The 16,842-nt window shown below is 39.7% G+C and overlaps 2 protein-coding genes across 2 annotated transcripts in view; both read left to right on the top strand.

Moving 5' to 3' along the window:
* Nucleotides 1-266: 266 nt before the first annotated feature.
* Nucleotides 267-2,716, top strand: steep1 (STING1 ER exit protein 1). Its single transcript, XM_083972976.1, has 2 exons — nt 267-829; nt 2,246-2,716. The coding sequence occupies exons 1-2, from the start codon at nt 404-406 to the stop codon at nt 2,495-2,497; spliced, it is 678 nt and encodes a 225-aa protein (XP_083829102.1). The 5' UTR covers nt 267-403; the 3' UTR covers nt 2,498-2,716.
* A 4,300-nt stretch (nt 2,717-7,016) lies between these two features.
* nup93 (nucleoporin 93) overlaps nt 7,017-16,842 on the top strand; it is a 35,608-nt gene continuing 25,782 nt past the window's right edge. The window contains exons 1-3 of the mRNA XM_083973268.1: nt 7,017-7,144; nt 8,824-9,006; nt 9,933-10,050. Coding sequence (XP_083829394.1) covers nt 8,828-9,006; nt 9,933-10,050 — 297 coding nt within the window. The 5' untranslated portion in view covers nt 7,017-7,144; nt 8,824-8,827. The remainder of the gene's footprint in view (nt 7,145-8,823; nt 9,007-9,932; nt 10,051-16,842) is intronic.

Consider the following 16,842-nt stretch of genomic DNA (forward strand, 5'->3'; position numbering starts at 1 on the left):
TAAATCATTTAGTATGGGTAAACTCCAAATTAGTCATTTTGTTCTCATTTAGTTATTTTTACTTAACTTTATTTTTCCACTGGGGTGTCTAGATGGCGCTATATACATTTAATTTATCATTTATCATTTTTAATTAGCCTATTATGATTGAATATCACTTATAAAAACGTCAAGATGGAACGTTTTAACGAGGCGGAACTGAAGTGACGCTCTTCTCGTTGCTAGGAGGAACCGGAACCAACAGCAACGAGCGACGCACACCGGAAGTAACGCGCTGTTTCTGTTTCTGCTGCGTGAACTCCTCAAGTTGCCGTTTTGTTTTGCTGTTTTTTTGTCGAAATGACGCCGAAGCAGTAGCGTTAATCCTTTAATTGAACTTAATTGTTGTCAAAAGCGAGTCGAGATGCCGAAGGTCGTGTCCAGGAGCGTGGTTTGCTCCGACACCCGGGACCGGGAGGAGTACGACGACGGGGAGAAGCCGCTCCATGTTTACTACTGCCTCTGCGGGCAGATGGTGCTGGTGCTCGACTGCCAGCTGGAGAAGCTGCCCATGAGGCCCCGGGACCGAGCGCGGGTGATCGACGCCGCCAAACACGCTCACAAGTTCTGCAACGTGGAGGACGACGAGACCGCGTACGTCAAGAGGGCCGAGGGCATCGAGAGGCAGCGCCGCAAGAAGTGCGGGAAGTGCGGGCTGCTGCTCTTCTACCAGCACCAGGACAAGAACAGCCCGGCCACCTTCATCGTGGACGGAGCCGTGGTGAAGTTCGGCCAGGGCTTCGGCAACACCAGCGTCTACAGCCAGAAGCAGCCGGAGGCCCCCAAGAAGGTGCGTGGAGTAGTAGGAGGAGTAGTAGTAGTAGGGGTGTTAATATGCTCGAAGCAGACTACGGTGGCCCTGAGGTGCAAATCACAACAGAAAATCAGAAAACACAACAGCAAAAAGAGATAACACAACGGCAAAAGAGAAAACGCAACACTAAAAGAGAAAACACAACACAAAAAGAGACACATGACAAACACAACACACACACTAAGCCGGTGCATATTCTCATTTGTCCAGGTCATAGTATTTCAAAGGAGGTTAAATCGAAAGCAACTGGACTTAGTTATTTGTCTAGGAAGACGTTTCACCTCTCATCCCTTCCCAGGAGACTCAACAATCTAGCCTCAAAGAACAACTACTGTTCACAAGTGGCAAGTGACTCCAACGACTGTCGTTAGAACACAATAGGGCACTAACGAAGTCGAAACCAACTTCCCACCAACGACTGTCACTCCAACGACTGTCGTTGGCACTTGGAGCACAAAAGGGAACCAGTGACATCATCACCCTTGTGAAACGCCCACACAAGAGGTTAAATAGTGAGTCTCCACACCAGATAGTTGGACCAGTCCCAGCCTGGTCAGCTGCGTACATGAACTGATGAAGCCTCTTGGATGAGAGGTGAAACGTCTTCCTAGACAAATAACTAAGTCCAGTTGCTTTCGATTTAACCTCCTTTGAAACAACACACACACACACACAAAAAGAGAAAACACAATGACAAAAGAGAAAATACAACGACAAAACAGAAAACTGTTTAGTAATTTGTCGTTGTGTTTTCTCTTTTGCTGTTGTGTTTTCTCTTTTTGTGTTGTGTTTTCTCTTTTGCTGTTGTAAGCCTGTGCATATTCTCCAGGCTTCATCAGTTCATGTAAGCATGACCAGGCTGGGACTGGTCCGATTGTGCAATAAGTCTGTGCTGTGCATATTCTCATTTGTCCAGGAGGTCATAGTATCTCAAAGGAGTTTTAAATCGAAAGCAACTGGACTTGGTTGTTTGTCTAGGAAGACGTTTCACCTCTCATCCAAGAGGCTTCATCAGTTCATGCTCGCATCTGACCAGGCTCAATATTCCTTTGAGATACTATGACCTGGACAAATGAGAATATGCACAGCACAGGCTTATTGCACAATCGGACTAGTCCCAGCCTGGTCAGATGCGAACATGAACTGATGAAGCCTCTTGGATGAGAGGTGAAACGTCTTCCTAGACAAATAACCAAGTCCAGTTGCTTTCGATTTAAAATTCCTTTGAGATTTTGCTGTTGTGTTTTCTCTTTTGCTGTTGTGTTTTCTGATTTGCTGTTGTGTTTTCAGCAGATGTCGCCATGTTTAATTGTATCAAATGCATCGAAACACTGAACCATTTCAACACAATTGATTCATATTGATTGATTGCTTTGGTTTCTCCATCACTAGGTGCGGGTGATGATGACGAAGAGGACCAAGGACATGGGCAAGTTCAGCTCCGTGACCGTGTCCACCATCGACGAGGAGGAGGAGGAGATCGAGGCCCGGGAGGTGGCCGACTCGTACGCCCAGAACGCCAAGGTGATCGAGAAGCAGCTGGAGAGGAAGGGCATGAGCAAGAGGAGGCTGCAGGAGCTGGCCGAGCTAGAGGCCAAGAAGGCCAAGATGAAGGGCACGCTCATCGACAACCAGTTCAAGTAGTGGTGGACCGGTCTCACACAGGGGGGCTGCTGGACCGGGACTGGGACTGTGGAGGTGTTCACCCACAGTGGATCAACTCCAGTGGACACAATTTATACATTTATTTTGTACACACACAGAAACTGGACTGATAACATGTGTGGTTCCTGGGAATTTTAATATTTACGTTTAAATTTGTTTAAAATGTTATTTTGTACACAATTAAAAGACCAAAATGAACTTGGTTGGTATTTTTTAATTCAGTTGTTATCAGTGAAATATTTACTATGGTATCTGCAAGTCTGTGACTGATCAAAATTGAGTTATTTCAAAAGCCTGTGAATATTCTCATTTGTCCAGGTCATAGTTATCTCAAGGAAATTTAAATTGAATGCAACTGGACTTGGTTATTTGTCTAGGAATACGTTTCACCTCTCATCCAAGGCTTTATCAGTTCATGTTCGCATCTGACCAGGCTGGGACTGGTCCAACTATCTAGTGTGGAGACCCAGGTATTTAACCTCTGAGAAGTTATTTCAAAACTTTTGATAGTCCAATTCTGTTAAATATGGTCATGGGCAAGGTCTCGTTTATTCATATAGGACCTCATAAACAACCTAGGTTGACCAAGGTGCTTTACATGAAATAAATGGCAATACAATAAGATAACATTTAACAAAAATGAAAATAACAAAAAAAATACAGTTCTATACAATTCACTGACTGTGGCTGTGGCTGTTACCCTGTGGAGGACGTGTTCACCTGCACTGACCCACAGTGGACACATTTTATACATTTGTACAAACAGAAACTGGACTGATATAATGTGTGGTTCCTGGGGATCACAACCCAAATATAGACCTTTATGGTTAAAATTTTATTTTGAGCAAAATTAAAAGATAGAATAAACTTGTTTGGTGTTTTTTAATTAAGTCGTTATCCGTGCTGATCAAAATTAAGTCAATTCAAGACCTTTGATAATCAAAATTTGTCAAATATGGCAGGGCTGTCAAACTCATTCAGGGGCCACACACACACACACACAGCGCAATTGGACCGGACCAGTAAAATAATGGGATAAAATAACCTATAAATAACAAGATCTCTAAATTTTCTCCTTGTTTTACTGCAAATAAATCCTCCTTTTCACAAAATATTAACCTAAAGATTAACCTGCAATTTTCTGGAGAAAAATACTTGCAATTATGCCTCTTCTGTCTTCTTTGTAATTTTCACACTTGGAAAATTCATCCAGTGGACTGGATTGGACCCTCTGGTCGGCTGGTTTGGGCCGTATGTTTGACACCCCTGAAATATGGTGACAACATCTTGAAAATGTGCTCTGAAAAAATGCATATTGCATGTTTTTACCCTTTTTGGTGTTAAAATGTTAACAAATGTGCCACATGCATCCGTCTAATTGATTTAGACAGATATTTGAAGTATTTGTGTCAGACAGTGATTCAGTGATGAGAGGATGGGTAATGTAGGCCAGTGTCGATCTGGCAGGTCAGAGCCGTAATGTGGGTCACAAAAATAGGAGACAGATTAGGAGAACAATGTGTCACGTAGACTGGATCACAATGTGGCCACAGTTGATTAAAAACAATAAAGCATTTATGTACAGGCCTAAAAATATCTAGGCCTCCACATGGACGGCTTTCGTTCATGTGGTGAAGAATTGTACAGTTTTTAGAGTTTCATACAAGTCATAGCTACAAAAACATAAAGTTTACACTGTTTGAATACACTCCACCTTCTCCAGACAGAGGTGCTACTGTCCAAATGGTAAAATGACCTCTGACCTTTAAGCTAAGGAAAAACAAGTATCCTGTATCCCCACAGGACAAGGGAGAATAACAAGGGACACATTTCTCAGGGAACAGTCCACAAAAACAAAGGAAACTCCTATGCTCGTAAATGTATCCGTGTGCCTTTCTCTCTTTTAACATTTGTATTTAGTCTGTAAAGATATAAACTGTCGCTCTTCACAAATGTGGTTCCTAACGTTCTTCAAATTTAGATTGAACTGAGTTGAGGATAATATACCACAGTTACTATAAATCAGAATCAGCCTTATTGTCATTATACAAGGTACAATGCAATTATGCGTGGCTTCTCTCCTCATTAAAATATATAGATGCAAATATGGAATATAAAAATATGAAACAGGACAAAGGCTAAAATATTTTTTTATGTAAAAAAAAAAAGTGGCAGGCTGATTAATAATGTAGGGAAATAATATGTAATATATGCAGCTTGTGGCTGTAAATATAAAACTTTCTTTTCAAAAGTTCTTTTAACACATCAATGCATATACAATTAAAAATTAAATGGCAATGATTATACAAGTTTTTTTAGATTGTACATTGTATATTGTGGAAAGAAGAGTCAATAATCTAATAATTTCAATAATAAATTTGCTATCACAGATGCCGTGGAACCTGGGTTTGGTTAAAAACTGTTATTTTGTGCCATAAAGTCACAAAAGTCCTGTGATGTGTGTCCTGTGTTGTGTAACAGTTGTACATATTGTGTTACATAATGAAGTAGCTCTGGGGCTTTTCTTTCACTCCACATGACTAGATCGGTTTTTTAACGAATGAAGCAGCAGACTGTAGCAGACTGTGGGAGCAGGCGCTCATCAACCATCTGTGCTTTGTGATCCAAGCTGGAGACGGTGGTTTCTCCTCATGAGGAGGAAACAGAAAGAGAAACAGTAAAAGATGTCAGTGTTTTCCTGAATCCATGCATGTCCCACATTGGTACGACTGAGTGTTTCACCAGGTGGGGAGCTCCCAGACAGCACAACAGCAATGACCTTCAGCTATCAATACTGTGCATATTAAGATATAAATAGCAAGAATGTGCATATAGAATACAATTATAAACTTTATTCATGCATTTTGCTGTTTTCTACCATGTGTATTTGGCTGTCTTCAAATACCTACATTGGTCTTTTGATAAGACTAGATATATTGTGTATTAAATTTTATTTTCCCTTTTGGTTATACTTATTTGTAGTAGTTCTATACTTATGTGACTATTGTGATACTTATGGTGCTATATTGTATTGAATGTCTATTTGTTTTACTCATTTGATGGATTTCTCTCACGTTTTCATCATCATCTTCTGTGTTACTCATTTGTGTTTTTAAACCGCTCATGGCCTGACCCCCCCCTCCCAGAAAACCATTTTGAGAAGCACCTAATTGTTCAAATCATTGAGCCAGTCGTTCGAAACGTTGTCTCTTTAGCCCTTGAATAAATATATTTTCTATTTCGAGTGAAGACAGTGTTGCAAGTTCTCTTTTTTGCCTTATCTTCAAATATTAACATAGATCAAACAGCAGGTTGGAGGTGTGACTTTTCTTACCAGGGATTGTAAACCATACATTCTTCACATGGAGAGAGGCACAAACACCAAAAGAGGAAAACACACCCAACGACACTGTTTTGCAAGCTTTTAGATAAACTATGTCTATTCATTTACTGACCTACATTGCAATGAACTCCCTTGACCTGAGTGTGTTTGGTGCTTTAACCTGCACTATGTAACTTTGTAGCTGTTAATACTATACATGTGTTGCCTCACAAGGTCATGGAGGAGGATCAACAGTTGAAAGACTTTGGATAGTTGCAAAGTGATGTATACAGAAATACGTTACATTTATAACGTATATTGGTGTGTATCTCCTTAAAGAAAGATTACAGATCAACCCTTTAAGATAAAAGTCTCACAAATGACTATTAAGTTCAACCTCAAGTTTATTTATTTATATAGCACCTTTAAACACAAATAGCCTTTGCACCGAAGTGCTTCACAAACAAAGCCTTAAAGAGTTACAGAAGTGAAAACAAGCATTCATTGATGCATACAAGCAACAAGCAAAAGTTATTTAAAACTCACTTAAAATCATGATTAAGTCTTAAAACAAAAGAAAAAACAAACAAACAAATAAATACATTTTTCGTTTACACATTTATGTTTAACATAAAAACGTCAATTAGAATAGCTTGTAGTAGCTATACATTTACACTTACATTTTACAATGAAAGACATTGTTGATACTGGCATTGGAATCAGTTACAAGGTCTGTTATTAATGGCAGTGACACAGCCATAACCTGTGAATTATTTGAATAGCTCAGCATTAAATGCACAATAACAATGTGCATTTATACATGGTACTAGGTCCAGTTTAATATAATACACAAATGTATACAATATATAGGCTATAGTAGAGGGTCCCTGCTCCATCTCACCATCACTTCGGGGTCCTTGGCCTGAAAAACATTGAAGACCCCTGCATTTAAGGTTAATTTGTAGGTTATTAAATGTTTTAAATGACATTACTGCCATGTTGCAGTAGGTTTCCAGTCATCCTGTCCAGGAGGCGGAGCAGCGGGGCTTCTCCACTTCTCGGCAACAAGAGAAGAGGAGTCACTTCCGGTTCTGAGCGCGAATCAGCCAATCAGCGTCGACTTCAGAAGTGCCGGACCGCGAATCATCCAATCAGCGTCGACTTCAGAAGTGCCGGGCCAAATAATATGCTCTGAGTACATGTTGTATTTGCTGAACAAAACCGAATAAGAGGTTAAAAAACTGGAAATACAGTGACCTGAAGAAAACATACGGGACCGTATTTACGTCCGCCCCATACAACGGGTATGAAATGTGTCTCTTTTTAACGCTGTGAAGTTTAATATGAACAATTTAAGTTGACTGACTGAACGGGAGCATGCGTGTGGACGTTAGCGGTGTAGCTCGTTAGCTCAACTCCGGAGCGCCATTCATTTTGACAAGTGAAGTAAACTACACTAACAAAGCTGCAGGGGAAAAGTATTTATAATATCTGTCACGTTGGTGTCCGACTGCAATAACCTCACGCAGATTGTCTCTTGTCGTTGTCGTCGTCGCAATGAAGCCCGAGTCACCTAGTTAGCACAGGTGTTAGCTAGTGATGCTAACCGTTAAGTCTGTCAACTCTCGTGCTACGTGCGCGCGCGCTGCAGAGTTGGCAGCCCCATAATATGCCAGCTGTCAAACGGTGTGTGTCCTGGTACTAATAGATCAGTGGTCTTCAGGCCAAAGACGCCTCAAACTGATGGAGAGATGGAGCAGGGACCCTTCCCCACTGTAAAAATTGTGTTTTGTATTTAACTGGGCCCAGTGTGCCAAACTTGTTATTGTGCATTTAATACTAAGCTTTATAAATAATACACAGGAGGATCATATATATTAATGTTTTTTATTTTATTTTCATGTGTATTTTTCATGTACAGGTACAGTGAGTAGGGTGGGCTTCGTGCCATTTATAAGAAGACCTGTAAACTGATACCAAGGCCAATATCAACAATGTCTGTCGATTGCATGTTAATCAAGCTATTTAAATTGACACTTTCATTTCATACATAAATGTGGAAACACATTTATAAAAATATATTTTTTAAATTGTCTAATCAACCAAAAATTTCGCGACCCCCTGCCCCTTGCAGTACTTATGCTGACCTCTGCTATAGATAGATAGATAAATAGATATACATACTTTATTAAAGACACATCCCAAAGAGAGATCCATAGCACCATATAGTAAAACAAATACAGGATAGAAACATCAGTAATATACAATAAAAACAAAACAAAAACATGAAAAACATTCAAGGCAGGTGGATAATCAACTGCACACTAATATTACACTATTTTATTGACAACAAAAATATGCCTCTCATCTTGAGGTTCTTGTGTTGTTGCTTCAGCTGTAGGACAGTTACAAAATGGGGTCCTCTCCTGTCATCCATTAAACATAATGTTTTATGCTTTTAGGTTGTTTATATTTTCTAATAATTATGTTTTTTCATCTTAACACAAAGATCTGGTTCAGCTGCTCATAATTATAAAGCCATCCCATGTTGTATTTGGTCATTATATCTGGTATCTGGTTGAGCTTAAGTGCTCAAAACTGTGGTGACAAATCTGTGTTGTCTCATCATGCCACTTATGATCATTAAATCTTCTGGCTTTGTCAGAGTTATTTTGAGGTTCTTTTAAAAAAAAATTTTAATCTAAATACAGTGATTAATCCGTGTTGAATCAACTCTAAGAGCTTTTGCTGAGTCAATGATTCAATTATTTAAGGCCGATGTCATTTGAAATTAGCTAGAGTACAGAACATGGACATCTTATTGATCTCACCATAGATCAGTCACTGTATCATCCATCTGTTTTAGATGTACTTCCCAATATATTGCTGTTGTCTTCACTTGGTTAAACTCTCTTCCCCCGCTCTTTTTTTCTCTCTCTCTCTCTCTCTCTCTCTCTCTCTCTCTCTCTCTCTCTCTGTGTAGAGGTATGGATGCCGAGGGATTCGGGGAGCTGCTCCAGCAGGCGGAGCAGCTGGCTGCAGAGACCGAAGCCGTGTCAGAGCTGCCACATGTTGAGAGGAACCTCCAGGAGATCCAGCAGGCGGGAGAGAGGCTTCGATCCCGCACCTTGACGCGCACCTCGCAAGATGCTGCCGACGTAAAAGCGTAAGAACTAAAAAAAAAAAAAAAAAACACCTCACTCATAATGGGACCATCACCACCATCCTGACTCATCACCCTGAGTCACCACTGTCTCCTCAACTGTGAGGGGAACTCACCACAATTAACAAGTCATTATGACTCAAGGCAGCTTATATTAGTGCATATTATCTATATTATGTTTTAATGTTAGAATATATTCATTGTGGGAGTTATAATAACTTAATATTCTGATACATTTAGCACAAATGGGTGTTTAAGGGAAAGAAACATAATAATAATGGTTTATATAGTGCTTTTTTAACGATACCCGATACCCAAAGCGTGTAACCTAAAACCTAAATGCAACGGTGGGGCTTATCGTAAGAATTGAATTGTTGTTTTTTAATGCAGCCCTATTTATTCTATTCTTAAATAACAGATCCTTGCATATTTGAAATCCATATACATTTGATTTCCCAAGATTATACCCCTTTGATTTATACATTTAGCATATAAGTCTTACTTTCTTAAAGTGGCTGTGAGTAATATAGCATTTAGTACAATTAATTGCTGAATTGTTGATATGAACTAAATAACATGTGAATTAATGCAGTACTTAGTAGTAATTTTCAGAGGTTCTCTCACATCTACAGTAAATGCAAATGTGTGTCTTATTAAAAAAAAAAACATATAGAATAGCTAAAATGACTCATTTTCACACATTAAAATAAATACTGCATATTGCATTATGATTAGTTTTCCTTAACATAAACTTTAAGTGGTTTTTTTATGGCGCTGTCATGACATGAGCTTTATGGTGCTGCAGTAGTTACAAAGCCCTTGTGCGCCCTCTAGTGGATGTCGAGCACAACTACAGTTTGCAGTTGTAAGTCCTTCAATCAGTCACATTCATATTCGTTCTCTCCGCCTCTTCTCCGTCTCGCTCTCAGGTCGATACTCCTTGGGTCCAGAGGCTTGGACATCTTCCACATTTCTCAGAGGTTGGAGACTCTGAGCGCTGCCACCACCTTCGAGCCCCTTGAGCCGGTGAAAGACACCGACATACAGGTACGAACGACAGAACGGGCCTCGAGTCCAGATTGCTTTGCAGCCCCTCGTAAGGATTGTCTCATGAGAGAAAGACAAACCAGGGAACGTTCTCCTGACGGGTTGCAAAAAGACGTTTTCCATTTTATATCGTCCCAGTTATGAAAGCGATGGTTCATTGTCTGGCTGAACATATGTAATTCACGCTGCGGCCTGCAGAGAGCACATCAACCTCCACAATCAGCACATAAACCCCAGTGTCTGGTCTGAGAATATAGAAATAATCCCTGACAACTACAGTTTAGTTTAGGTGAGTGGTTTTTCACGGACCCTTCAGTCGGTAAATTATTCCCAGTGAGGAAAACACTTGTTTTTGTTGATGGTAGAAAAGCCATTGCAGTTGAAGATGTAGTCACATGTGCTGTATGTGTGTAGAGATTAGAAATCTTAGGCCCTATCCACACAAAAACGTTTTTTTTCTTTATATACAGAGTTTTTACTGTTAAATATTCCCGTCACATGAGGGTAAAGAAAAGTCGTCAACACCAAAAGAGCTCCAATGCAGAAATGTATTAAAGCTACATGACGTTTCGAGCACCACCGGCTCTTCCTCAGATGGTAGACAAGAGAATGAATGGGTAGAGAGTAGACGCCATTTTTAAAGACCAGTCCAGTCCCATGACATACCAATCAGTAGTAGAAAAAATAAAAACATCTATTAAACATGATTGTAAACCCATGTATACACATACATCTAATAAGATCTAATGTTCCCATATAGGGATTCAGGCTATACAAGGCCATCATGTCATATAGAAAAACCATTAGAGGAGCCTCTCTTTTAAACAAGCATAATACAAAACAGAAGTAGGGAAAAATACTCATAAGGGATACTAACCCAAACTAGATCTTCAGGCGGAGGAAGACGGTATTGATATATATGACATGACCACTCTCATTGAAAAAAGACACAATGTTACTGTAGTCATGAAATAAATCTCAATTATAGACACATCAAGAGATTAAAATAGAGCAACAACAAAAGCCATTCAGGAAAAGAAACATACGAAGAATAACCTTTAGACGAAAAACAACACTTTAGTGTTAAATATTCCCGTCCACACAAGTTCGGGTGTTAAAATATCTATGTCCACACACGAATACGCATATACGCATAGACGTTTTTAGTACGTTTACGTGTGTACGGACCCCCCAAACCTGATGAATAAAGCTGCGTTTATCAAAAAAAACGTTTTCGTGTGGATAGGGCCTTTTATTGATGATTTAGTTTGGATGCAACAATATTTTAATGAGCACATTAATTCAGGTTATGATGATATGATTGTGTTACGTGCTGCACATCGAGAGTGTTGAGTGTTCGTAGTAAACGTGGTTCGTGCTCGGTCACGTGTTTGTCGGGTGTGAGGCAGCAGCAGTAGCGCTGTGTTTTGTGAAAACTGTCATCTGAATTTGAACTGTGTCTTTTTGGAAAGCTGTGACTGTGTAGCAGGGAGAGGAAGAAGTGTTGCATTAGTGTTAATAGACACTTAATTGTCATGACTTAATTAGAGCAGATGAAAAATAAATACTGTGAGTTTGTTTCCTGTGGAAATATTATCTGATTATGGACTGAAGTTCATTGGCGCCCCCCTCATGGAGATGCGGTAGAAGAAACCCTGTGGCTGTGTGTGTGTGGCTGTGTGTGTGTGTGGGGGTTTGCCAGCTTTAAACATGAAGCTACTGAAGCGTGTAAAGACTAAAATCAGTCAATCAATAAGAAGATTTTGAAAGATTCTTGATTTAATGAGACTCCAGGAGATCGTAAACCCATGACAACAGAAACGTAGCAGCAGCTTAAAGCAGTTTCCTCTCTATGGGACCAAATCTTTATAATTAACTTTCATATGGTGAAATCTCATATATGTGCACTATTATCTTGTATAGTGGTGTTACTTTGCTTTTATTAGTTATTTATATATCATAATTATGTAGTAAAAAAGTCTTGATTGTAGAATCAGCTGCAGCAGATAGTGAACAACCAGCTAGAGCCGCAACAATTAAATGAACAATAATCGATTATTAATTAATCGTCAACTATTTTGATAATCGAATAATCGGTTTGGTTAGTTTTTTAAAGAAAATTTCAGCTTCTTAAATGTGAATATTTCTGTTTTCTTTGTTCCTTTATGACAATATGTTGAGTATCTCTTTGGTTTGTGGACAAAACAAGACATTTGAGGATGTCATCTTGTGGTTTGGGAAACACTGATTGCCATTTTTCAACATTTTTTTTTTTTTTTTTTTTTTTTTACATTTTATTGACCAAACAACTAATCGATTAATCATTTACATAATTGACAGATTAATCAATTAATAATGAAAATAATCGTTAGTTGCAGCACCTAGAACCAGCCAATGTTTATTTATCTTGAACATCTGATCATATGAATTTACTCATTTGTTTTCACTCGTCTTGGTCAACTGGATGTCTGCTCGCCATAGTGGGTTTGACTGATTGACTGACTGGAAGTGCACTTACACACACACACACACACACACACACACACACACACACACACACACACACACACACACACACACACACACACACACACACACACACACACACACACACACTTAGACACACACACATCCTCTCAGCACTTGCTCTATTGGCCTTATTGGTTTATAAGGAGACAGTGCATTACAGTTTCATTTCGGTCGAAATGCACAATATCTTGTTCAGTGTTGCAGACGAAACCACAGCTCCATCCGTCCACCCATCCATCGACCAGATTCCAGGAAGGTGGTCAAAAAGAAAAAAGAAAAAAGGGGGGAAAAAAGAGGGAAGTCAGCAGCAGAGATAGTTGCACTGCATTGGTATTCATCATGAAGCAAGTGTATTCAGTAATGGGATATACTGTACGTGAGCTTTTATCAAAATAACTAACACAGATACACATTAGTTTTTTTGATAATGCACCATAAGTACAAGCACAAACTACACTGGAGATTTCACACAGTCATAGTTTAAATGCATAATGCGCTTTAGCAGAATCAAAACGTCTGCACCAAATCTGCCTTTCAGTGGTTTAATGGCCTAACGGTGTTTTAAACCTTGACTAAATTGGACCACTGTGGTACTGGACTCCATCCATTATACTTCCTAATATTAAATCCATCTCATCTCCATCTACTCTGTTGAGGCCGAAAAACCAAAACAATGGGGACGATGGCTTTTCTTTTGCGTTGGTTTGTCTGTTTGACCATTTAAAGAAAAATGAAGAACGTTTCACTGTGTCAAATCCGATTATTAGTATCTATCTTCACTTTACATCACTAAGTACATTGAGGATAAAAGTGGCACTGAGATATTACAGTATAGGATTTATATACTGACAAACAGCATCACTCTTTGACTAAACACACATTCTCTGCCTCCTTCACTCATTACACAATAAAGGCACTGGTCTTTCAGTTTAACGTTAAAGAGACCCCGAGGAGTTTGCTTTTGGTTATAAAAGAGTCTCATATTAATGTGGATGAATCTACGTTACCCACTTATTAATGGGTCCATTTTCAATATATCATTTTGTCTTTATAGTTATTTTGATATTATTATACGCCTCTGCTCCGCCGTTCTAAAAATAGCTTGCACCGACAATTAAAGGTAACGAACCTACTGCTATGACTATAGGGATTATGGCAATGGGCCAATTTCCCCAAATGTTGAACTATCCCTTTATCAGAGACCCCCCCTGACCAACAAGTCATCTTCTCTAGACGTAAAGGGACTTGTTTGTCTAATGAATTTCACATGTTTTTTTTTAAGTGAGAACGACAATTCAACACTTAAAACACAGTGACATTATCTGCCCATATTAATCATCCTAATATGATGGGGGGGTTTTTTGCACATCATGCAGCTCTTATACTAAAAAAACACTGGCTGGAAGTTAACCAACCAACCAGCAAAGGAAAAAGAAGAGGAAACAGGACAAAACCTTCTTGAATTACATTATTACATTTCAAAGCTGCAGCAGTCGGATCATGCAGTCGGATATTTGCGACGCTGGGCAGTAAAACCCGTCTGTATTAGAAACAGTATTGGAATCAGTTTGATCAATCAGTAGATTTTTATTGGCTTATTGCGTATTTCATGTGCATTTTTCTTTTTTTTGTTAACCCTCCTGTTGTCCCAATCTGTTCACTTCCTCCATCCTTCCTTCTTTCCACAATCCCTTTTCCCTTGCTTCCTTCCTTCCCTTCGTCCTTACTTCTTCTTCCTTCCTCTTTTGATCCAGTTGACCTGGTCTGTTCCCTCCCTCCATCTTTCTTTTCTTCCCTTTTCCCTTCCTTCTTTCCACAATCCTTTTTGCCTCCCTCCCTTCCTTCCTTCCTTCCCTTCGTCCTTACTTCTTCCTTCTTTTTTGACCCAATCTGTTCCCTCCCTCCATCTATCTTTCCCTCCCTTTTCCCTTCCTTCTTTCCTCCCATCGTTCCCTTTGTCCTTCCTTCCTTCTTTCCCTTCGTCCTTCCTGCCTTCCTTCCTTCTTTCTTTTCCTTTGTCCTTCCTTCCTTCCTTCCTTCTATCCCTTTATCTTTCCTTCGTTCCTTCTTTCCCTTTGTCCTTCCTGCCTTCCTTCCTTCTTTCTTTCCCTTCGTCCTTCCTTCCTTCCTTCTATCCCTTTATCGTTCCTTCTTTCCCTTTGCCCTTCCTTCTTTCCTTCTTTCCCTTTGTCCTTCCTTCCTGCCTTCCTTCCTTCTTTCCCTTCGTCCTTCCTGCCTTCCTTCCTTCTTTCTTTTCCTTTGTCCTTCCTTCCTTCCGTCCTTCCTTCTATCCCTTTATCTTTCCTTCGTTCCTTCTTTCCCTTTGTTCTTCCTGCCTTCCTTCCTTCTTTCTTTCCCTTCGTCCTTCCTTCCTTCCTTCTATCCCTTTATCGTTCCTTCTTTCCTTCTTTCCCTTTGTCCTTCCTTCTATCCCTTTATCCTTCCTTCCTTTCTTCTTTCCCTTTGTCCTTCCTTCTTTCCCTTTGTCCTTCCTGCCTTCCTTCCTTCTTTCTTTCCCTTCGTCCTTCCTTCCTTCCTTCTATCCCTTTATCGTTCCTTCTTTCCCTTTGTCCTTCCTTCTTTCCTTCTTTCCCTTTGTCCTTCCTGCCTTCCTTCCTTATTTCTTTCCCTTCGTCCTTCCTTCGTTCCTTCCTTCCTTCTATCCCTTTATCCTCCTTCCTTTCTTCTTTCCCTTTGTCCTTCCTTCTATCCCTTTATCCTTCCTTCCTTCTTTCTTTTCCTTTGTCCTTCCTTTCTTCCTTCTATCCCTTTATCGTTCCTTTGTTCCTTCTTTCCCTTTGTCCTTCCTTCTTTCCTTATTTCTTTCCCTTCGTCCTTCCTTCCTTCCTTCCTTCCTTCCTTCCTTCCTTCCTTCCTTCCTTCCTTCCTTCCTTCCTTCCTTCCTTCCTTCCTTCCTTCCTTCCTTCCTTCTATCCCTTTATCCTTCCTTCCTTTCTTCTTTCCCTTTGTCCTTCCTTCTATCCCTTTATCCTCCTTCCTCCCTTCTTTCCCTTTGTCCCTCCTTCCTTCCTTCCGCCCTTCCTTCCTTCCTTCCTTCCTTCCTTGACCAAGGAGGACAGCAGGAGGGTTAATCCATACATCGATATCAGCGTGAGACTCTCCAGTGTTTATATTAAGGTTGAGGAGTTGATGATTGATCAGTCATTCAAGAAAATACTAGCGTTTGTTTATATTCTGTTCTTTGTGCCACAGTGGCTGCCGCTGCAAGGCAAAAATAACACAAGCAGGTGATAACGTCTGATAATGTCCGTCCGTACGGGAGCCAGTGATGCTGCTGCTGCTGCTGCTGCTGCTGCATATCAGATTCAGTGCAGCAGCTCTACCATGTGTGGTGCTGCTGCCGGTGGTGCTGGTGTCTTATTTCTTCCAGGGCTAAAACTTAATTGTGTATCAGGCAGCAGCATCAGTGTCTGGTGAGAAACTGGAGAAGGAGGAAGAAGACACACCAATATGCCGTTTTTGCATCTGTGTGTGTGTTTTTGCACATGAGTGAGCTGATAAATGCCTCTGTGGCCCCTGTGTGGCACATACAGTGTACACACACACACACACATACACTTATAGGACGAAGGGCAGTGGTGTGTGAATGATGTGTCTACATATATGGTCAAGTGCAAATTAGTGTGGATCTTCCTATAGGAGCCTGTATGGACGCACAGCCTGAGATTTAGTGCTTCTTTTGGTTTTGTTTTGTTTTTTTAAATAGAGCTTTTACTTTCTGATTCTCTCTGTGGCTACTTTTTATTCCAATCCTGACTCTTTTATCTGATATTTTATGATTTTTCTGTATTGTATTTAGATTATTCTCGTTGTGGATGCATTAGGAAATTTAAATCATTTATACATATATCACACAACCACTGCTGTAATAAGATTATAATAGATACGTGATGTGTCATAAGATGAGAGAATATTGCTTTATCATCATGATTCATCATTTAATCATCATTTATTTGCTGAAATTGACAAATATTTAAAGGTGATAGCTTCTTAAATGTAAAAAAAAAAATGATGTTATCATCTGTATAAATATAGTAAACTCAGTGTTTTAGGACCAAACAAAACAAGACATCGCCTCAGATTATTAATATATTGATTGAAAATGACTTTTTTCCTACATTGTCTGGATTATTATTAGTGTATAATATTATTTATATGCCAGAAATGATAGGGTAGGATATAGATTTTATTGATTTAGAGTCACATTTTATTTGGTTTTCATCCCATCTTCTGGAAAGCCAG

This window comes from Trachurus trachurus (genome assembly GCF_905171665.1).
Source record: "Trachurus trachurus genome assembly, chromosome: 6".
Taxonomy (NCBI): Eukaryota; Metazoa; Chordata; class Actinopteri; order Carangiformes; family Carangidae; genus Trachurus; species Trachurus trachurus.